This window comes from Esox lucius, chromosome 3 (genome assembly GCF_011004845.1).
Source record: "Esox lucius isolate fEsoLuc1 chromosome 3, fEsoLuc1.pri, whole genome shotgun sequence".
NCBI classification, from domain to species: Eukaryota; Metazoa; Chordata; class Actinopteri; order Esociformes; family Esocidae; genus Esox; species Esox lucius.
The window spans coordinates 18,345,867-18,369,852 of NC_047571.1; the positions used below are offsets into that span (position 1 = coordinate 18,345,867).

General features: G+C 40.9%; 1 protein-coding gene across 1 annotated transcript; it reads right to left on the reverse strand.

The window, feature by feature from the left end:
* Positions 1-629: 629 nt before the first annotated feature.
* Positions 630-23,605, reverse strand: npc1 (Niemann-Pick disease, type C1). Its single transcript, XM_029118783.2, has 25 exons — positions 23,243-23,605; positions 18,520-18,648; positions 17,420-17,526; positions 17,121-17,290; positions 16,870-17,037; positions 15,919-16,168; positions 15,752-15,834; positions 14,946-15,316; positions 12,955-13,181; positions 12,642-12,742; positions 12,331-12,433; positions 12,030-12,219; positions 11,489-11,671; positions 11,215-11,329; positions 10,891-11,018; positions 10,272-10,406; positions 10,073-10,162; positions 9,119-9,309; positions 8,640-8,755; positions 8,321-8,450; positions 7,416-7,601; positions 6,093-6,324; positions 3,613-3,726; positions 3,208-3,370; positions 630-2,923 (listed from the first exon to the last, which is right to left on the reverse strand). The coding sequence occupies exons 1-25, from the start codon at positions 23,318-23,320 to the stop codon at positions 2,841-2,843; spliced, it is 3,843 nt and encodes a 1,280-aa protein (XP_028974616.2). The 5' UTR covers positions 23,321-23,605; the 3' UTR covers positions 630-2,840.
* Between the last annotated feature and the right edge of the window lie 381 nt (positions 23,606-23,986).

A 23,986-nucleotide genomic window follows, 5' to 3' on the forward strand; every position in this document is an offset into this window, starting at 1 on the left:
CCCCCCTGTCCCCAGCCAAGAGGAAATTAATGTCTCTCTGACATACACAAAGGACAGCCCAAAGACTGAAAGAGAAAGCTAATTAATAAATGATGACGTTTGTGTGGCACCGTCCTGAAGCTCCAGCCAAGTCAGAACGGAGAGAAAGTTGACACGGTCATTGACCACCAGTTCCCCTCAGTTTGGCAGCCAATTTAAGTCAGGATATTATTTTCAGTGTGGGTGTGTTACTGTACACTGAGTTATGTTCCAAGTGTACATGGTTAGAAACACTCAGGTTCATTTTAAATAGCACAAACCACGTTTCAGAACCAGAAGTTAAAAAAAATTTAAGCCTTCAAACTGGCAGTAAGTGTAAGGTATTGAAACTACCATGTAAGACCAAATTCACCAGGAGAGGAAGCATTGAACAGACAGTCTAGCATTAGATGACAGAAAAATAGGTCAACATCAATCCACTCAGGATGTGTAGTTTCAGACAGCTTCAGTGTGGCATCTGGCACCACGATGTGGTCTCTTTACATAACCATCAGCCAGACTGCCCTTCCCTCTGCCACTCCACTAATAAAACTCTATAGTAAACATATTCAAGAACACAAACAGGATATTCAACTGCAAGTCACATTTGATCTGTTAAAACAGAGTCCACACACTTTATTTGCATATTAGGACTTTCAGTGAAGATTTGGTTTCCATATCCCAACATTATTACAACGTTGTGCTTGATTTCAATGTCAATGCACAGCATTGTCGACAAGCATGTCAGTCTTCTAGAAACACCTAGAGCCCTTGTTTGCCCCATAGTCGATTTGCTATTACTTTAATACCTAGGTTCAAACTTACATTCTCAGGTACAACGGACAAATGGCAACTGCCCAGAACCATTAACAAAAACATCAATTCCAAAAAGAGAGCATAATGTTACAAAAGCAATGCAACTATTGGAATTCCTTGAATATCTCAGAAGATACAGGTTAAGGTCCATATTCACTATTCAAGGAGATTTGCTTTTTCAGTCATTATTATATGGACATAACAGCCCTGATCCTAGATCAGCAATCTTAGTTGCTTTGTGAAGTTAGGAATACACAAGTAATACAGTAAGGTCCACAATAAATAGAAGTGTATAATATAGTAATTAGCTACATTTGTTAATCCTGCCTCATCTAGTATATCTTCAAGCCTGGCTTCCCTTTTTAATTCAAATCTCAGATTTTGAAATGGGGTTTAGGTACAAACAGCCATCACATAATATTGACTTTGCAGTTCAGAAAAAATTGTTTTTTGTCTTGCTAGAATATCAAGTTTCAGCCTCTGAGAATATGAAATTAATTTATTACCTCTAAAGGGCAACAGAACTGGCCGAATTTTTTTTTTTTATAACTGCAAAACTCCACTACCATGTTTTACCATAGGTAGGTTTTTCTAGTTTGTTCCATATGTATTGGTCTTTCTATCTTACCAGAACATTTTATCCAACAACCTGTTTGCTTCTGCCAGGAGGCTGATCTTGGCAACAAGTGGATCTTTAAGCAAGACAAAGCCAGACACATCTAAATCCATTTTAATGGTTAACTGACCACACGATCAACATTTTGAAATGGTCATCTCAGTTTTAAAATTCAAACCCCATTTAAAAACAGACAAAGCATATCAAGAATCTGGAATAATTCAAAGTACATACTGTCAAGCAATAGTTTTGACCCCATTTTATTTTTTTTGACCAAAGATTTGTTTAACCAAATGTCTCTTTATGCAACTGTATTATGAATTGATATAATTATCCAATTGTTTAATCATAATACAAATACCAAGCTATATTCTGTTTTATAGTAATTTCTTTCAAGTCTTTATCAAAGTAAGTCATTTTTGACATGATTGTACATACTCTCAGAACCATTCTTTTTGTAACATTAATAAAGTTTCCTCAATTCAAGTGGTTAAGTTCAGTAACAGTGAAACCAAATAAATATAATTGCAAAATTATAGTAATTATTTTCCTGTATGTGAAAGTTTTAGAACTCCAAAACAATCCAACTAGGTTACTCTTCATTTTATAGTTAAACATTATTTTCATTTCATTTATTAGTTACATTACAGTTTAATCGGTACAGTAAGCATACATCCATGATTCTTCATATTAAATATTTTTTTGTTTTTTTGTAAAATTTTGTACAAAAGTGCCATTCTTAGAGAACAACTCCTGCATATTTCCTTCTCTTAATATGTTCTAGGTTACTAATCCCAATAGAAAAGAAAAAATATATATATACAGTGGCAGGTTTGAGAACCACTGCTACCCTTTTGAGATCCCCAAGAGTAAATAAAGAATAAAATCATAACAATGAACTATGAGGTTCATTTAGGAAACTAGACTGTTGTGTGGGTTGATGTTTCACACTACTGATTTCCGGTATTGAAAGGGAACAGTATAATTCTATTATTTATATTACCTACCTACCTCTAATTATCAAATAAATTGGTCACTAGGCACACCACATGGAAGAAAACAGACCAAAACTACTTGGGAAGCCAAAATGCAATTTTGTTAGATTTTCCGGTGTAAAACATTTTGTTATTGTATGCCCTAATTAAAACAAGCCAGAATTGCCCTTGAGAATGAAATAACGTGTCCGAGGTCCAACAAGGAGGTGGTGTTTCAAAAGGCCATGACAGACACACCAGACTTATTCCTGAGATGACTGGTTGGTTAGTGAGTATTATGCCACCAATAATAGTAACCACAGCTCCGACATAGTAACTGCTGTCTCTCTTCTAGACCAGGCCAGGCAGACTGATTAGTTAGTTCATATTATTGTCCTGAGTTTCTCACAGAGCCTTTAGAAGTTGAGGAGGCGCTCCCTTTCTGTGCCGGCGTAACGCTTGTTGGCAGCAAACACTTTGGCTTTGTTTAACGAAGGACCTGAGGGAAGAGGAAACAGACAGATGTTTTTTTTTTTTTTTTTATGGCATGATAGTTTAGGACTTTTGAGGTCAACGTTCCCACTATTCCTTTTAAACATTCCCACACAGACAACATGACAGTGATGAAGCTAGGCAATTGTGAAAGTCAGGATAAGTTTCCTTTGGGACAAGAGTGGAAATGAGCTAACAGTGAGGTGAAATTGCAAGCTGTAAGAAATGCAAATGACAGTACACGTGAGATGAAAGCCCACACACATCATGTCCAACCCATCCACAGTGTACCTGCGTAGCTGAGCAGCACAGGGAGGAACATCAGTCCGTGAGTGGCCCCCAGCAGAACCATGGCTAGGTACATGCGGAAGTAGAAAATCTGGAAGATCTGGGACTTGGACAGAGCCAGAATCAGAATGCCTCCAAACTTAGTCAGCGTGATCCCACTGAACACCTGGGAAGAGATTCTTGGTTAAATTATGTTCACCGTTCCCTCCACTCAAACTGGAACAACAGATAGTTTCCAAAAACCTGAGAAAAACAATTTTCAATTTAAGCCAAGATGTATATTCCATTCTAGTTTTTTTTTTGCAATATTTTTGGGGGAATGTCAGATAAGGCTATAAGATTTTTGTATACATATTCAGGAATGCTGTTTGCTTGGACTAATTTAACTATGAATGGAAGGGTACTTACTGAGCTGCCCATGTGGGCGAGAGCCTCCTCGGCCCTTTCCACCCTGGTACTCTTCACACTGATAGAGAAGGCCCTCATTATGTGACTGCAGAACTCCACAGAGATACCACAGCTCTGCAACACACACAAACATGTTTAATTAACCATCTAAATTGGGACACCAAAGTTGATTGCCCTTAAAAACATACACTTCAGTTTGAGGTCACTTCGAGACATCCTTATTTTCCATGAAAACATACATGAAATTAGTTTGAAAAGGTAACATGACAAAATTAATCTGCAATATAGTCATTGACAAGGTTAGAAATAATGAATTTTTATTGAAATAATAAATTGCGTCATTCAAAAGAATCCGTTTGTAGCCATTACAGCCTTGTAGACCTTTGGCATTCTACTTGTCAGTTTGTTGAGGTAAACTGAAGAGATTTCACCCAGTCCTTCCGGAAGCATCTCCCACAGGTTGGATGGGCACTTCTTACATGCCATATGGTCAAGCTGGTCCCACAACAGCTCAAAACGGTTGAGATCCAGTGACTGTGCTGGCCACTCCATTATAAACAGAAAACCAGTTGACTGCTTCTTCCCTAAATACTTTTTGCATAATTTGGAGCTGTGCTTTAGCTCACTCTCCTGTGGTAGGAGGAAATTGACTCCAATCAAGCACCGTCCACACGGTATGGCATCTTGTTGCAAAATGGAGTGATAGGGATCTTGAAGGAGGAAGACTTTCACCCTGTGCAAATCTCCCACTTTACGACCAGCAAAGCACCCCCAGACCATCACATTGCCTCCACCATGCTTGAGATAATCTGCATCTCACAAGTGTTCTTCTTTGTGGTCCGAGCACCTCAAACTTAGATTTGTCCGTCCATAGCACTTTTCACAATCATACTCTGTCCAGTGTCTGTGTTCTTTTGCCCATCTTAATATTAAATTTTTATTTGCCAGCCTGAGATACATCTTTTTCTTTGCAACTCTGCCTAGAAGGCCAGCATCCCGGAGTTGCCTCTTCACTCTTGACGTTGAGACTGGTGTTTAGCGGGTACTATTTAATGAAGCTGCCAGTTGAGGATCCACTGCCTCCCACTTTCTATTCTGGTTAGAGACAGTTTGCGCCGTTATGTGAAGGGAGTGGGAACAGCGTTGTACAAGATCTTCAGTTTCTTGGCAATTTCTCTGATTTAACTATAGTTTGAAGACCTCGGTCCCCATTTAAACATGAAACAAACATCAGCAAACTACTTCAAGTAGAGGTAAAATAAGCAACATCTGACCCCTCCCCTGCCCCAGACACCCCCACCACCACAACAACTGGCGTATTCAAGACAATGGAGAGAAAAACATAAGTAACCAGCTTCCCCTGACACAAGCCCAAACACCTTCACTTGTTCCTATCACTCTCTAGGAACACAAGTCTAAGATAACAACTCTGAGGTTAATCCCAGAAACTTGATTTCTTTGTAATAGTATGAAAGAGTTCATCTGAAATTTGGTTTCCTACCAAACTACACTTCCTATAATATTCATTTGTGAAGATTTTATCAGCTTTAGACTTCCACTGCATTCTTTCATACATTGTCTTTCACTCTAACAATTCCAGGGAGAGACCATGTCTCCTCCATGGAGGAGACTTGAATGTTGTCAGCATATTAGTGCACAGGGTTTGGTGACAGCTTGGGGGTTAGGACAGAGAGTACATTTTGGATTGCTAGGATGAAGCAAAACAGGCCTCCATTACAACACTGAGTAGGATTGGTTCATTTATCTATGTCTCACAGACACCTGGAGAAAAAGGGCTATGTCCACATAAGGCTGAGGTAGTCAGTTGTACTGCACTGATCATTACACCATGTGATAACATACCAAAGAGACCTTTCAAGCCAAAAAATGTGAAACCTTTTGGGTTTATGCTTAGAATAATCAATTCCTGTTTTTAGGCAGAAAACATTCATGCCAATTCCTGTATCTAGTACATAAAGTACAGGTACATACAAAGCACTTGAGATTACGTACAAAGCACATTTCATGAACACCTAGTCCATACAAAGAAAACCATTATGACTCAATCGGTTTTTCAAATAATTAAATCATGCAGTAATGTGAAAAAGAATTCAAACCACAATAGAAACGAAAACCAGTACTGAAATTTGAGTAACTTCCGAATCCGAGGACTGATCCGTTACTGCCATTCTCAGTTTGTTGATATGTGCTACGATTACCATCATTATTGTGTATGACAACATTAACAGCTTTCTCAATATTTAAGATTCAAAGTGTGTCCATTAAAACTCATTTAGCCAGTATCAGACCAATTTCCTAATCTTTTATGGTTTTACTTTTGCAACCCACTAGGAAAATTAAAACCTGTACACACCCTCTTTCTCTGGATACAGGTCCAGAACATGACACCTAGAAATAACTACCAAAACAAGCCAGACGTGTCAAATCATAGGAAGACATGGTTGTGTTCCTGCTCTCACCATGACAAGGTTGACCAGGGAAACAGCGTTGAGGCTAATGCCCCACAGCCACATTACACCAAACATGTTGACCAGGATCATGGCGATGGTTATGCTGACCAGCACTCCAGACCACAGCTCAAAGCCCAGCAGCACAGTGGTCACCACAAAGATGGCCACCAGTGACACAACCAGCTGAAAGACTGTATCGTAGACGATGGTCAGGTACTGCTCGTAGAACACATAGAACACACTAGAGAGAAAAGAACAGCAAGAATTTAAGTTATATCAAATTCAAGGGTTGCTGAATACGGAAACAAAACTACAGGAACAAATAATTTTGAGATATGCATTCTTAAAAAGTACACAAACAAAATAATTTTGCTGTTTTTCCTTTTGATTATATTCTCACAAAATTGAAAAAACACAAATTGGGAAAATGAGTGTTCTCTGTATATGAGCTGTTAAGAAATAGGCTACATGGAATTTTGGGCTATTAAGGGGGCTTAGGTTTTTGGAAATTATAACTTGACCAGTAATCTGAGTAAAAAAGGTGGGCTTTAAACATCCCATCAATATAATCAGGGTTGTGCTAAAAAGCTTCAGATTACTTTGTTAACAGCCACACAATCACACTAAGGCCCAAAAGAGACTAAAGGGAATAAAACAGAAAAACAATTAGGTGTAGGAAAAAAACAATTGATTTGGAAAAAATACTGAATCGCAATTTCTTTGACAAATATTGCAATTATGGTTATGATTTGTGATTAAAACATGGGAGTAACCAACATAAATAATCTTTATGTTAAAAATAGAGACCATAACACCAATAGCACATTATGTAGGCTTTCTAAGTGTTTTCTATTTTACACTTATTACCAATATGAAGGTCCAGCCTGTGTCGAACTGTTCATTTAACTGCTCATTTAATGTAATGGCGTTTGCTGTTTGTGCTGTTGCCATAGCTGGTTAGGCAAAATGTCTCAACCCTTGAGGTATAAATGGTTACCCATATTAATTTGTGTGGTCACCAACATTGAAGCCGAAACTTTTAATAACCATGCTGTTCTGTATCAATATCTTGGTACCACTCGCTAACTTGAAGCCAACGGCATCGCTAGCAGTTGCAATGTTGACTCAAACTAACACTGAAAAACCACCAAGTAATCTACAAAAATACCTACAGCACCCGCAAGAAAAATACATTGATTAATTGTGCAGACCTAATTAGGAGTCACTTTTAATAAATAAAGTACAGCAATGCAAGTTGTAATGATTAGTTAAAAATAAAGTTCCAAAGACAGCTTGGGGGCTATAACAACGATAAGTTCTAGCCTATTCTACCTGTAGGGGAATACTGTGTGTCCCATGGTGTTTGTGATATTGCCAGCCAGGACACGGGCCATCTTCAAGGCATCTATGAAGTCAGGAGAGTCCTTGAGTATAGTGTGGTATGTCATGAAGTAGGTCGCCCCCACAGACGTTTCATTCCCCGTCAGGTCCACTGCTGAACCGTAGGCTGCATGACCACTACAGGAAGAATACATACAGGTCATTCTGTTTCATGAAAACTATTTCCCCTTTTTAACAACAACAAAAATACCCCCCACCCCAAAAATATTTAACAATGTTGTCCTCTGTGCAGTAGGCTTCAGCTTGAATAGCCATGCCAAAGTTTTTCCTCTCAGACTATTTTTTTTTTTTTAAAATATATTTTGAAATTGAAGGTATATACACATCAGCACCATTGTAATCCATTGGCTAGGGTTATCTCTATGTAGTAACAGGGCTCATTGGCAAACAAAAATAACTTGGGGTCAACAACAAAAAAATACATACAGCAATAAATATATCATGTGTAATTACTTGAAATTATTTGCCATTTTCACTGGACTGCGGTTTCTGCATTAGAGGGAAAGATGCAGTCTCCAACATTCTGCAGGGACTGACCCAAATGGGGAACCTTGCTAACCACAGGTCTCACGGTGGTTTGGATTACTTCTGTCTAACGCTAAATGTTGTTACTCCAGTGATCAGACAAAGTAAAAACCTTACATAAAATGATTATTCTAACTCAAACCTATTGTTACATTTGACAGGCCATTCATTAAATAGCAGCTGCTGGTTGTATAGAGCGAGTGGAAACAGTAAATCGTAATTGACAGGGTTGGTGAGCCAGCATAAAGGACAGTTAAATCCATTATTAATAAATGATATAAAAGTATTAGCTAGAGTAGAATTAGCATTACCCTTTCCCACAATTGACATTGGGGTTGTCTGACAGGAACATGGGTAGGAACTTCATGAAGTCATTTCCTGTAGGCCTTCTCTTTCCACTGGGGGTAAGGGGGCGGCAGTGCACACATGACGTGTCCACGACTGACCAAATCAAAGAAAAAGCTCTTCAAATACAGTATCAGTGACTGCAATTAGAAGGCTGTACGGTTATATCACTCACACACACATACAGGAATGCGGCACAGGTCCAGGAGTGTTATTGACACAGTAGATAATATTTTACAGACATTGCAGTTGTAATATCTATAGAATGGCAGTTGTGTGTATTACCTGAGGCATTGCAGAAGGCCCCGGAGGAGTTGTAATATCTACAGCAGGTGGACTGAGGTTTCACCCAGTCAAAGTAGTCATCCAGCCACGACGACGGGTTAAAGCCTATAGTAGTACTGGGGGGGTTTAGAAAGGAGTTAACATTTTGCATTTAATCAGATGATCAAGAAAATAGAATTCCTTCACACAACAAACATGTCAGTCAGTTTGACCCAGAATAATTTTAAAGCATACATCTGATGTCAACATGCAGTCCAAAGGTGAAAGGGGAGGGAAAGAGGTTGAAGCTGAGCCACTCACTACCTGCTAATTGGGGGGGTGGGGGGGTCTGTCTGACAGCATAGGTTTGTATTGTATATGGAAGGGGGGGATCCCAGGATTTTTTTTGTGTGTGTCAGTTAGTACCTGCTGATTGGGGGGGGGGGGTCCCGTGTGTGTGTGTGTGTCCGTCCGTGTGTGTCTGTCAGTAAGTCACTCACTAGTTACTGAGGAGAGATGCTGTGTAGACCTGTTGCACCAGAGAGTCGTTGTTGCAGCCCACCCCTCCACACACAGAATTCTGACCCTCCAAACTCAGGTAGTCATGGCCGTCCTTCACCACGAAGTAGACTGGAGGACCCGTGTGGAGGTACTCACTCAGGTTCTTAAAGTACTGCAGCACATACGAGTCCTATTGGACAGAACAAACAAACAGGTGATCAAATGCAACCAAGAGATCAGATATGAATTGACAAGCTGGTGCAACCAGTTTGGACAGGAGTTTCTTTTAATTAGGCGTATTCTACTCAACTTTTCCCTACAGTCCATAGTTTACAAGAGAAAGTGCTGCGCTATGTAAGAGTAAATAAACAACTCAGGGGGCCCCTCAAAAATCTGTTGTTGAGTCATTTGAATTCTTCCTGGTTTTGGACCTAATTACAAAAATACAGTGAAGAAACAACATTGTATGTTGGTGGCAGGAGTGAGTAACAGGACCAATTCATGTTAACTATAGGTCATTCAGACGATCTAAATGCCAGGCTATCTGCTTTCTAGGAATGTACTGTTTTTTCAATCTAGTCTACTGGCATTTCATACAAACAACAATTTAAGTTCTTACTCATGATGTACATATATTCTGCCATGTTAGCTTACTTTGCTTTGTTTTGAAAAGGTTTTAGCTAAAGAGAGCAGGAGTGGACAGACTCTGTTTTACTACTATATTGGTAGACAACAGGCTCAACAGAGGTGGGTAATGTACATGTTGATTAGTTAGTAGCTGGGAGCGTGTATGATCCTTCAGATGTTTACAAGATTTTGCAGTGGAATACATGAAAACTGAATGCATTTCAGAATTACAAAAGCCAATCATGAAATAGCTGTGAGCTGCCAAAGCTTGCAATCAACCTGTTGCAAAACCCCTGTATCAGACCTGCTAGGCCAGACATACTTACATCAGGCATTGAAAGCTGCTGGTCCAGTCCAATCTGTACTTTATTAGTGACAGCAATACTGAAGGACAACATTGCCACAAACACTGCCACCTACCCCAAAAAAAACATGTTAAAGATACTGAAAGATTTTTATCACAACTTGGTTTGAATATTTGCTCTATCATTATTTTGCATTCAAATCGGAAGACTCAGTACTCACCACAATGGGTCTGACCCACTCCTTTAGGAGGAAAGGGGCATAGATCTTCTTAAAAAAGCGGAAAAGGAAGCCATCAGTCCGTTCTTCCTGGCCCTCTGGCAGTTTCACACAGCACAAGATGTCCAGACGATTTCCCTGGGAACACAAGTTCAGTTTATTAACTTGGCTCATGTTGTTATCCAGAGCAACTTTCATACATTTTTGATCCCATACATTTAATAACTGTTGTTATTCGAAAGGATGAATGAGCCAATTGGAAGCGGGGGATGATTAAGTGACAATCGTGAAATGAAGGCCAGGCTGAACATTTGTTCCAGGGCACTGGCTAGCACTCCTAACTTGATGTGCCACAGGATTTCTATTGACCTTGTGAAAGATGGCACCATATACAAGGCAACATCCCCTTCACGTTCCTGGGTTTTCATATTTAGACTAGGAGTGCCAGTACTGACTCTTACAGTACTTATTATCAGCATCTAAAACATAGAGCCATTTGTGAGAGGAAGCTTATACTCTGTACCAAGCCAACTGTACCCAAAAGCTGAACATCACCAGCCCTAGCACAGGATCAGCAAACAGGGTGTATGCTTTAGTTCTTTTAATCCCCAGTCTTCCTCACCTCCTGCCTCCTGGCATCCAAGCCGAGCAGGCTGATGAAGCAGCTGATCTGCAGTAGGAAGTCAATCAACACAGCCAGCCCTGCAAATAACGAGAAGGTCCGAACCGCCGGCATTGTGGACAGGGCCCCTGGAGAGGGAAGAAGAACATGAAGTCAACACAAACTTAAGGGAATGACAAAAGACCTGGTAGACGCGGTCATTCATTTACACGAGTGTTAAGAAATACCACTGCCATATTATGCGATACGTTTAAACTGTTGTAAAACACAGCCTAAGAATGAGTGTCAGGTCAACGCTAGTGTTTGTCAGTGTATTTCTCCTACCCAGGAAGAAAGCCACCGTCTCAGAGAAGGAGGAGAGGAACATGCTAGGAGCCACATCTCCGAGGATACGGCCTATCTGCTGATGGAGCTCCTCTTGAGGCATCCGCTCATCCCTCTGTAGAACAGAACACACCCAAGCATGGTTACAGCAGGACCCAACACAGATGCACAGATGTACCAGCAACACAAAAACACAGAATATTAAAACGCCTCCCAATGTGATTTCACTTTTCCAGCTTGAAAACAAGTTATCCTGCGTCTAGAAAACGCCAACCTGGTATGTTTGCACAATGATGAAGATGTTGTCCACGCCCACGGCCAGCACCAGGAAAGGTATGACCTCGATGACAATAAGGGTGAGCGGTACACCAGCGTAGCTGAAGATCCCCAGAGAACAGGCAACAGAGCTCAGCACGATCAGTATGCCAGCTATGCCCAGGGAGACCTTAGAGTCCACCTGTGTAGGAAAAAAGTCAGAGGGATGGTCAATTTCTTTGAGTGCTTTCTTGTTTCTTAATATAAAAGTACTTTCTCTACACCGGTGTCCTTTTTAGGCCCCCCATGCAGTCTTTGTAATCGTATTTATTTACTTACGGTACTTGTTTAATAAATATCTGTTAATTAAATGAACTCAAATTCAAGAAAAACTTGATAACTTATTATTTCCGTGAGTCTCCATTCGTCCTTATAACATCTGACTTTAAGAAACATTTCTTGATGGTGGTGCCTTTGAGAAACATTTCTGGAGAAAATTCCATTCATGAAGCTGCGGATACAAGCCAATACCAGGGAGATGTCTGAAGTTAGTTACTAACCAGAACTCTCTTGCAGCTATGGATATGTCCCAATGCCAAGGAGATGTAGACAAACATTATGGCGTAGCTGATCACCACGGTGCTGATGTCACTTTCACTCTCACGGTTGATCTCATCCTCAATGCTCCTCTCAGAGTTGAAGGCGATCGTCAAGTTGGGGTTGCTGAAGTTCTTCAGGAAACTGATGAATCTGGGAAAGGCATGGAGTATTGAGCAATGTACCTCCGTCCCCAAAGCTTAGCTAACAAAGGTTATTCCATGTGTAGAAACTAGCCTCGAAAGGTTACTAAAAAGTACTCACTCGATCTCCCAGGCTAGAGCTTTCCCCAGCTTGGCAGTGTCGTTATGAAAGTTATTTACAGGGAATGTGATCACTAGAGCTGTTGCATTGTTGTAGTTGGTGCCTGCAACGGGAAAATAAGACCCAAACAGAATACCTTGGTCAGGGAATGTGTAGGCAATACACTAAGTTCAATACAAACCTACACTAAGTAAGAATATGCTAATTACACCTGATTCTACAAAAGACCAAATAGCTAGTATTGAATGTTATATTGCGCACTATCTAGCCTAATCCATTCAAATGTACGCTATGGATATATCCCCACCCACCATCATAGCCTCCCAGGACCAGCCAGGGGAAGATTGGGCCTCCAAAGGTGCCCAGGCAGGGATCATGGAGCGGACTGGTGTCGTTGAGGGATGCTGGAGCACTACACAGAGGACAGACCGAATGCTAAGGTGAAACACACAAATATACTATTTTTCACCATTTACAGTTTCAAATACATAACTGGCTGAAGGGGCAAGACATCTTTAAATGTGCAATAACAGAACCAACATTGTAATGCCAGTGACTTCACAGGCGAACATGAACTGATGCAACTGGTAGAACCTGGTGAATTTCACCACAGAGGCCACTCACTTGACACAGTACAGGAAGTGTGTGTGGTAGTCTGCCCAGACATAGAACTCATCTCCTTTGGTACGGTCCAGCTGTTCATGGCTGTTCTGGAAGTAGTTGAGAACACTAAGGATGGTACAGTGGTCATTGTAGGGGGCCAGTGGGGATAAGCAGATGTCCTTCAGGGTCACCGTCTCATTCTCGTATGATGCCACTATGTTTTCTATGTCCGTTTGGAGATCCAACACCTAAGAGATATTACACTGTCAAACTGAGAACAAAAACCCAAAGCTGGGACCAAACATGTCACCTTGAAGAACCATAATTGATCTACTAGAGCGGATGTATACTTGACTCTTAAGAACTTGAACCAAAATATCCAGAAGCAGCGATTAAACAAATGCTACAATGGACACTGAATTTCCATAATTTTGGCTCCTCATGCCACTGTAATGGATTTGAAATTAAACAAATCGAGACGCAATTGAAGTGCAGACTTTCAGTTTTAATTCAAAGGGTTGAATAATAATATTGTACGAAAGGTTTAGGAACAGCAACCATTTACATACACAGTCTCCTTATTTCAGGGGCTCAAATGTAATTGGACAAATTAACATAATCATTAATAACATTTTCATTTTCTCTACTTAGTTGAGAATCCTGTGCAGGCAATGCCTGCTTGAAGTCTGGAACGCATGGACATGGCCAAATGCTGAGTTTCTTCCTTTGTGATGCTTTGCCAGGCCTTTCTGGCAGCGGCCTTCAGTTGTTTGTTTGTGGGTCTTTCTGCCATAAATTGTTTTCAGGAAGTGAAATGCATGCTCAATTGTGTTGAGATCAGGTGATTGACTCTGCCATTACAGAATTTCCCACTTTTGTGCCTTAAACTCTGGGGTTGCTTTCGCAGAATGTTTTGGGTCACTGTCCATCTGTAAAGTGAAGCGACGTCCAATCAACTTCACTGAATTTGGCTGAATCTGAGCAGACAATTTATCCCTATACACGTCAGAATTAATCTGGCTGCTTCTGTCACATCATCAACAAACACTAGTGACCCAGTGCCATTGGAAGCCATGCATCCCAATCCATCACACTGCCTGCACCGTGTTTTACAGATGTGGTATGTTTCTGGTCATGAGCCGTTCCAAGACTACTCCATACTTTTCTCTTCCCATCATTCTGGTACAGGTTGATCCAAAAAAAGATCTAAAAAAAGCCAGCCCAGTTCTGGAACAAAGCCTAAATCGGGCCTTTCTATTCATGAGGCTCATGAATGGTTTGGCACATTGTGGTGAACCCTCTGTATTTGCTCTCGTGAAGTCTTCACTTGATGGTAGACTTGGATAATGATATGTCTACCTCATGGAGAGTGTTCTTCACTTGGCTGGATGTTGTGAAGGGGTTTCACTTTACCACAGGAAGGATCCTACGATCATCCACCACTCTTGTCCTCTGTGGACATCCTGGCCTTTGAGTGTTGTAGGGCTCACCTACATCTTTTTTTCTCAGAATGTACCAAACTGTTGTTTTGGCCACTCCTAATGTTCCTGCCATCTCTCTGATGGATTTTTCTTGTTTTTGCAGCCTAAGGAGGACAGGTTTCACTTGCACTGAGAGCTCTTTTGACCGCATGTTGGGGGTTCACTGCAACAGCTTCCGAATCAATTCTAGATCTTTTACCTGCTTAAATTATGAAGAAATAACAAAGGAACAGCTCACACCTGTCCATGAAACTGCTTTTGTGTCAATTGCCCAATTACTTTTGGTCTGTTGAAAAAGAGGGGACTACATATTAAAGCGCTGCAATTCCTAAACCTTCCTCCAATTCGGATGTGAATACCCTCAAATTAAAGCGGAGAGACTGCACTTTAAGCCCAGATTCATTATTTAACTGTAACCCGAATATATTTTGGTAAGACAGCCAACATAAAACTTGTCAATGTCCAATTATTTCCAGACCTAACTGTAAATGAACCGGTCAACCCACAACCCAGTTTCACCCAGTTACGCACCTGATGGAGAACTTCCTTGTCCAGGGGGGCTCCGAAGGGCACATCAGCGCCAACGGGATATGGGGAGTAGATGGACTCCGACTTCAGGGTGGTGGTGATAATGAGCTGCTCTGACCTGAAGAAGGGTCCAAAGTGGCTGTCAAAGTAATCCTTCTCCTGTCTTGCCTGGCTGCTGGGAGATGACCACAGCGCCACAGGGTCTGTGGTGATCTTCATGTAGAACAGGCCCGAAGAGCAGCAGCCCACTATGACAAGGCTGCCCAGGATAACCAAGAGGGGCTGCTGCACGCAGAAAGAACCCCATACGGTGAAGACGGAGCGCAGCATGCTCTCAAAACGCTCGCCCAGCATCTCACCACATGATGCATCCACTGTGACAGGGAGGAGGGAACGAGGAAACGCTCAGGTAGAATTGGGACATTTCCAAAATATTTCTGGACGGGTCCACAAGAAGGTCAAACCAAGCAATACATTTTTTTCTACATAAAATCATGGTCACCCATTTTTACATTAGCCGCTGCCATTGGAGGCTTTTCAAGAAACATTGAATCTGAGATCATGTGGCACTTTAATTTCACACAGACAACTTACTGTCAATACAGAAGAAAAATTACTGAACCACAGCTCAAGTGAGCCATAGCAAAGGTGTTAAATATTTAGTCAGAATTTTTCAGTATATTATTTGTAATTAAGTTTATTTTATTTTATTTATGTAGACCAGAGAGAGAAAATGCATGCAGATGTCCATGTTGGAATAGCCCTACTGCATGTAATCATTTGTAAAGTACTTTTATTTACCACCATACCTTGGTCAATGTTGTCACTGTTCAAATTGTGAGGGTTATTGCTGTCTAATATTGGACCATACTCCGACTCAATTCTCCTTTTTCTGGAGAAGAGCAAAAAAAAAAAAACACCATTAAGCACATCTGAGAAAATACTTCATATAGCCTTCGTATGATTCGGCCCTCACCTGTAACACCAGGCTCCGATTACAGCTCCGATGAAGATCAGGAGGAATACCACATAGGCGATCCACATGATGACCGCCATGGCGTCAATTCCAAGGATGGTCCATGGTGGCGTCAGGGGTGGAGGGACGGGCTGGGGGCCGCAGGCCGGGCTGCAGTCCTGGCAGGAGCACGACCCAGAGCCATCCTCAAGACCCTCAGTACATTTGTAGGTCTTGTTGTTCATGGGCGTCATGCCTGACACCGGCACATCTAGAGGGGTAGTCCCAGGATGTGGCGTTATAGAATGGAAAGATGAAAAGTCGTTGAGCTGTCATGATGTCGTTATTAATTGACATAAGTACAAATGGGGCACAAGCAGAAAAACCAACATAGCGCCTCAGTAAGGTGTTGGGCCTCCACGAACTGCCAGAAAAGCTTCAATGCAACTTGGCATAGATTGAGTTCCTGGAACTCTGCTAGAGGGATGGAACACCATTCTTCCAGAAGACATTCCCCCATTTAGTGTTCTGAGGATGGTGGTGGAGAGCACTGTCTAACATGTCAGGCCAAAACCTCCAACAGGTGTTCAATTGGGTTGAGAAATGGTGACTGAGAAGACCATAGCATATGATACACATTATTTTCATACACATCAAATCACTCAGTGGCCCCTTGTGCCATGCAGATGGGGGCTTTGTCATCCTGGAAGAGACCACTCCCACCAGGATAGAAATGTACCCCGCTATAATATCCCTCCCTGTGTAGTTCTTGCTGACAGTCTGATCACATCCTGTATTGACATTCTCGGTCACCAAGGAAGGAGTGGCACCACTGCTTTTTCTTACATATTGTGGTAATGCACAAGCATCAAGGCCATCAAATGTGCGCTCCCAACCCTGCCTCCAAGTTCCCTTGTAAAAACAGATATCCTACTTACCAGGAATGGGTGTCTTTTGCATTGTACATCTTACCTGAGAAAATAGGAATGATGGGAAAGGGACTCTGTCCGTTCTCGATGTCAAACATGTACTCAATCCAGTTGGTGGCATTGCAGTCATTGGCATCCTTGCCGCAGAGCAGTGACAGGGCCTTCACGTTACTGGAGGGGGCCTGGACATCTTGACAAGCATTGTACATAGCTGCCAGGAGAAAGGACCAAATTATACACCTGCACAGCACAGAGGTTTGTTAAGTTACCAGGCAACATGCCTTCACCTCTCACCATTAGCAAATGTCTTTCCTATGTAGTACTCCACTTCCACCACGTTGGTTGTGTTTTGGGCGGTGTCATTAAATAAAGTAAATTTGGTGCCGTTCATGAAGGCACTCTGGTGAGGGCTGCAGGTGAGCTCACAGAATAAGTTCATCAGGTTGAAGAAACAGGCTGGGCACCTAGAGAACACAGAGACAGGACAAAGGTGTGTAGGATACACATGAATAGGATACACATGACAACACGTCAATAAAGCTACTGTACTGGTAAGACATCCAGCCAAACATCATGAAGACCATGGCACCTACCGAGAGAGAAACTGTAGAGGCAACTGAAGGCTCCCTTTAAGAGTCTGGAGCTGCTGGACATCACAGCAGAGACTCCGGTCCCCATAATCATAGCCTGGACAAAGCTCCTAGACAAAAAAAATATTTGATCAGATACATGGTTCTCGATTGGTTTTGTCCCAGGACACCAGTGCCTTCATGGCAAATTGTAATATATTTGAAATAACATGTATTAAACAAAGTGTTAAAATAATCAAACTACATTGATATTTTAAATTCTTCAAATCAGCCACCCTTTGCTTTGATGACAGCTTTGAATATTCTTGGCATTCTCTCAACCAGCTTCATGAGGTAGCCATGTGGAATGATTTTCCAACAGTCTTGAAGGAGTTCCCACACAAGCTAAGCACTTGTTGGCTGAATTTCCTTCACTCTGCAGTCCAACTCATCCCGAACCATCTCAATTTGATTCAGGTCAGGTGATTGCGGAGGCCATATCATCTGTTGCAGCACCATCACTCTCCTTTTGAAAAATAAATGATAGTCCCACTAAGTGCCAACCAGATTGGAGGGCATACCGCTGCAGAATACTGTGGTAGCCATGCGGGTTGTGTGTACCTTGAATTCTAATTAAAACAGTCACAAGCAAAGCACCCCCATCTGGCTAAAAAGCATTAAGAAGTAAATTAATTACAAAACATAACTTAAGACACACCTGTTATTTGAAATGCATTTCATATGACTACCTCATGAAGCTAGTTGAGAGTTTGTGCAAAGCTGTCATCAAGGTAAAGGGTGGCAACTTTGAAGAATATACAATTGGAATGTATTTTGATCTGTTCTTTGGTTACTACATGATTCCATGTGTGTTATTTTATAGTTATGATGTCTTCACTATGTCTTCCACCATCCACAACGCGGTAAAAAGGTAAAAATAAAATAAAAAACCTGGTAGGCGTGTCCAAACTTAACATGTACTGTAGTCGGTATTTTAAAAATAGCACAATATTGTTTGATATAGTTCACTGAAATTGCACTCTGCTTACTCTGGGTAAGCACATTTTTTATGACTAAAAGGTAAATATAACCACTTCAAAGACAGCTTCCATGGTGGACCTTACCACAAGCAGTTCATGGCCCCCTGCTGGGAGTGGTTTGGGTGGCCCGGTATAGTTGCAGTTGTACTTCTTTCCAGGGACCTTCGCTGACTCCCCACACTCACCGTACCACACACAATGCTGGGCTTGTACCTGAGAGGCCAAACAAACAATCTTTAAATGTGTCATCTGCAAAATGCACAAACATCACTTGATTTTAAGAAACATTTAAAAGGCAAGGACAACAGGTTAAAATTGCATGCAAATCTGAGCAATATCTCTGGCCTTGAATTTCAAATAAAAGTGAACTAGACTCAGGTTGAGGTTGGTGACCACTAAAATAGTTTACCATTTTCACTTCAATTTTTTAAAGGGAACAGATATTTAGTAGACATGAAGGACCTGCATCTAATTTTGTCTTTGTGGTCTTGTGGCCTACACTTGTGCCGTGTTCCTAAATGGAAATTACATCTGGGTGCTACAGTTTTCTACACCTTACTCGGGACAGTGTCTCCGAGTTCCATGCATAGAAGTTCCCCACTCTCTGGCACACCAAACCACACACTTAAAAGGGAAATTGTCATGAGAATTTGATTTGAGATTATAAATACTAAATTGAAATAATTATAAAGAAAAATATTTAGGAAATATACATCTATTTGTTTACTATCACGGCTGGCAAACTTTGACGCACTGATATTTACCACCTTGGATATCAGTCTAATTACCACAAAATCTGACAACTAAGTCTATCTGGCAGGGATAATCAAGTCTTATGGACATAGGCATACATCAAATAGGCATACATCAAATAGGCTACAAGAGATAGTTGACTACTTCCCATTAGGTCTGGGGAGGGTTCAGAATTTCACATCGATATTCCGTCCTTTTCTCAGTAAGTAATGAGCATGCAATTACTAGCAGCATTCCATAGACACTGTTAGTTAATAACGCTAACAAAAGCAAACAAAGTAATTGCACAGACTGTCAGAACAAGTTATAAATCGTCATTTTTTGAGAGTTTGGACGTTTTCAAGCCAAAGAGACAATGGGCAGATGGGGTGATGAGCAGCATGTACCTTTCTGTGTATTTGAATCTTTCTGGGGAGCAGAAGGCAACAGCACAGAGGGGAGAATTCTGAAAGGCCAAATACAGAGAACTTTGCAAAGCTCTGAGTTCAGTCCCAAGGTCTTACGCTGCTATACTATTGTGCTGGGGGATTGGGTCAGTTCTCTTTCCCAAATAAGTTCTCCTTCTCCACTATAAATCGTTGTTGATATGAGGAAGGCATTTTCTGAATTTTTTTAACTTTAGGAGGACATGAGGTCTTGGTCCACACCTGCGGAGTACCTGGTTTGGAGGGCCCATTGTTGTCCCAGTACTTGTCCATCTGGTCATGCTTCTGACCTAGTCTACATTTAAATAGACTCTGGATTTAGCCAACATGCATCTATTAATTATTCCAATTGGACTCAAAAGGACTGGTCACCCCTCTGAGCCTGGGTCCTCTCTAGGTTTCTTCCTAAATTTCAGCCTTCTTAGGGAGTTTTTACTAGCCACTGAAATTCAACACTACTGTTGTTTGCTCCTTGGGGTTTAAGGCCGGGTGTTTTTGCAAAAGCACTTTGTGACAACTGCCGATGTAAAAAGGGCTTTATAAATACATTAATTGATTGAGTTGTAAGACAACCTATATACATCTTATTAACCCTATTATTATTTATTCTGCCTTTTGGCTAGTAAGTTAAAGGTGCAACATCAGCTCCAGATTTGCCTGTTGTGTTTTTAAACAAATAACAACAGTAACATAACCAGCCATTCTGATTGAATGGTCTGTTATGCAGTTGAACTGCACAAATGTGCTTTTCAGAATAAATTTTAGCAGCCCATTTAAAAAAATGGCAGAGCAGTCAGTAACCGACTCCAACAGGCTAAGTGACAAATGAATGCATGAAGGTAAGGCAAGAGGCATTGATAAAAGGCAAACCGCCGGTTGGACAAACTGAACTAATCATTCTCTGTTTAACTAAAGCACTGCCACATGAAACCAAATGTTCACTATCAAAATCATTGGCGTAGCTCAAAGAGTTGTGCCAGCAAATAGCTAGTAAATAAGAACCAAAACGCAAATACTTTTTTCTCACCAAGAAAAACAAACAGATGAAACCCAAATCAAATTCATAAAGCCCTTTTTACATCAGCAGTTGTCAAAGTGATTTTACAAAACACCCAGCCAAATACTCTTGCTACATTAAAGCAGAAGTGAGATGAAATTGTGTATCATCTGAGTTTAACACTTGTCTACAATGCACCTTTTATAAATCGGTGATGTTTCAGGTCCCAAATTAAAACCTGAACTTCTGCAAATCACATGTGGTGAGGTCTTCCTCATTCCAATTTTATCTACTCTTTCAATGGTTAACCTCTTAGTGGATCATTCTTGAATTTCAGTTCAACCCGTTCCTCAACTTCGGCACAACGTTTAAAAGAAACACCAATATTTGAGTGTGCAGCCGGTTTTTTATTTTATTTAGAAAGAGTAGTGCACTCAAAGGGATGTGTTTGCGGGGCTATGATGACAGGTTTTTTTTTTTTCCCCACAAAGACATTCTAACAAGTAGGTTACTACATTACGGTCATGATCATGGAGTTCACCAGTAATCCTGTCAGTTTGTGTGGAGAGTATTCTTTAGAGACCCTGGTTGAAATGGCTGGTCTGGTCCTGGACATTGACCACCTTACCCCATTTTGCCTTTCAGATGTTGACTGTCTGATACTTCCACACTATTAACATGCAAAGGTTCTTAGCACTCTTCTGCTTCTAAAACATCATGCCAGACCTGATATCAGAGCGACCACATAGCAGAATAAGTCTCCCTTTTGACATTCATTTTACCATCTTCTAGTATGGATGATAACACACTCACTTCATTACATTTTCTTGCTATTCCAATTAACCTTCGATAATGAGCAACTTGGATATCTTTTGGTGATCATCAATATATTAATCCAAACTTCTATTTTACCTCAAATGTAGGACTGATTTAACAACTACTACTGGCAGCACAATCTTATCCTAATCCTACATAAGAAAATAATGAAGCAATTAACTTTGTCAAATACAGCGGAAATTCAAGGTTTACCCTTGATCAACTGTCTTTCCGTGTTGTATAGACTGGAAACACACAGGACTATGTGCCATTTGGTGCCCTGTTGCTTTGTGTTTCATCATAACTAATTGAAAATGGTTTGTTCCCGGTCAGCAGTTTGAACAGAACCCTTAAACTATGAAAACGCAGAGTGAACTTAGTAAACAGTTACAGACAAACTACCTAAATGTTTCTCACCAGTTATTACAAAGGATTTTTTAAAAAGGGGTTGTGAACTCCATTTATTTTTAGCCCGTTCTGTGACCAGGCCTAGGTTGTCTTTGTTTTTGCTTAAGCCAGAGTCTGTTCAGACACACAGGCCTGTGGAGTGAAGTTCAAGGCCCCCACTATCAGCCACAAACCAATAAGTCAGCTGTTTTAGGCAAGGATGGCAAGACAATTAACACTAATGTAATTAAAATGTATGCTTGAACCAGGGGAACTCTGAAGGTCAACTCTGATTCTTTGAATCAGTATGCAATTTTAGTATTTCAATATCCACTGAACTTTTGCTGAAGCCTGTACAGTTGTTTAGTGCATAGAGAATTGGACTGTAGAAATTAAGAATAGTCCTGGGACCTCTGTGGTAAAACCCAATGAGAAAATGTTTTGCAAAATAATTCTTTATAAGACAAATGCAGGTAGATCCGTATCCATTGCTTCAGTTTTGGTTCATAAATGCTTAGTAGCAAAACATTTCTTCCAAAGAAGCAAACAGAACATAAGTAGACCGCACCCTGCTTCGCTGTGTTTGCTTCTATGATTACACACTTGCAACTGAATCATTTTGTTTGGCAGAATGAATGCAAACCGTTTAAGTTTCAAAAACATTTTAAAGTGCTGTTTGAGTTGCTATTTCCCTTAAACGAATCAGAATCCAACAAATGAATATGCACACCTCCGATAAGATTATCTTGTGGGCGAGTACAAAGATCGCGCTTGTCAATTTTGACAATGGGCTTTTGAATTCCATCACAGCAAATCCGATCTAAAGATGACACGCGTGTTTTGACTTGTTTGTTTTGGAGTCCATGTCAATCAAATATTGATTTAAGGAAAACAAAGGTTAGTTATCACATGAACCTACAGAAGTACCTCTTTTTCGCTGGCACATGGAACTACAACCGCGTGACAGTGACGCAAAATATTTCGTAATGCACCGACAAGCTATGTAACTACCTAAAACTTGCAGTTTGCCAACCCCCTAGTTCGAATATTCATAATTAAAACTAGCTCCTAAGCTAGGTGGATTTAGGTCAGCCATCACAACTGAACTAGCCCGTTTATGCTGAAGTGCGATGGTAGATGCTAACTAGCTAGCTAAAACTAACGTCAGAGTATGTACTAGAAATTCCCGTTTTACACTGTATAAACACCACCCAACTAAACATTGACAAGCCTTGCGTTGATTGCGAGCTTGCTAAAACGTGACAATCTGTGTTGTAGCGGTAATTTACAAGCAAGTTAGTTAATGTACTCTAGTACTGCTAGCAACCGGTAGGTTACGTGAATGATACACAAATAATATATTAATTGGCTAGCTAGCTACATAGCTAAACCAGTCTCCAGGACGCTATTCATGTGTAGCTTTACTTACCCATTTATAATGTCCTGCAGCCAAAATTATAAAAAGGAAAAAACTAAAGAAATGGCTTTGTTCTGATAACAGCCCCATCCCTTTACCGTACTCAATAATACTTCACTGACACAGACATTCCAAAACAAACTTCGGCGTTCCCTGCTATCGCTGTAGAGCTGGTTTCATTCGACCAAACACGTTTTAGTTGCAGAAAGTATTTTCAGGTAGGGTTTCTATTGGACTTATTCAGACCAGTCCTTCCCCAATTCGTCAAAAAGAACGTTATAGGGAGGGACCTCACTGAATGTATCCAATAGAAACACTGGTTGAGCAAAATCTTAGCATCTTAACGTTTTGTTTGGCGGAATGAATAAACCCCAGCTAGTGTTCTTCATTGCAACTTGATTAAATGGAGAACAACCACTAGGAACTCTGCTGCCACCCGCTGTCACAGCCCGGATTGGATAGTGCGAGCATACACCGATCAGCCATAACATTATGACCACTGACAGGTGAAGTGAATAACACTGATCATCTCGTCATCATAGCACCTGTCAGTGGGTGGGATATAATAGGCAGCAAGTGAACATTCTGTCCTCAAAGTTGATGTGTTAGAGGTAGGAAAAATGGACAAGCGTAAGGATCTGAGCAACCAAATTGTGATGGCTCGACGACTGGGTCAGAGTATCTCCAAAATTGCAGCCCTTGTGGGGTGTTCCCAGTCTGCAGTGGTCAGTACCTACCAAAACTGGTCCAAATAAG

What these genes read in the sequence shown, in the direction of transcription:
- npc1 (XM_029118783.2), bottom strand. Translation starts at nt 23,320, where the DNA reads ATGGGGCTGTTATCAGAACAAAGCCATTTCTTTAGTTTTTTCCTTTTT. An exon ending in CATCATTCCTATTTTCTCAG is followed by an intron (nt 16,169 to 16,869) that starts GTAAGATGTACA and finishes CTACCCCTCTAG; the next exon opens with ATGTGCCGGTGTCAGGCATG. An exon ending in AGTGGGTCAGACCCATTGTG is followed by an intron (nt 10,163 to 10,271) that starts GTGAGTACTGAG and finishes TTTTTGGGGTAG; the next exon opens with GTGGCAGTGTTTGTGGCAAT.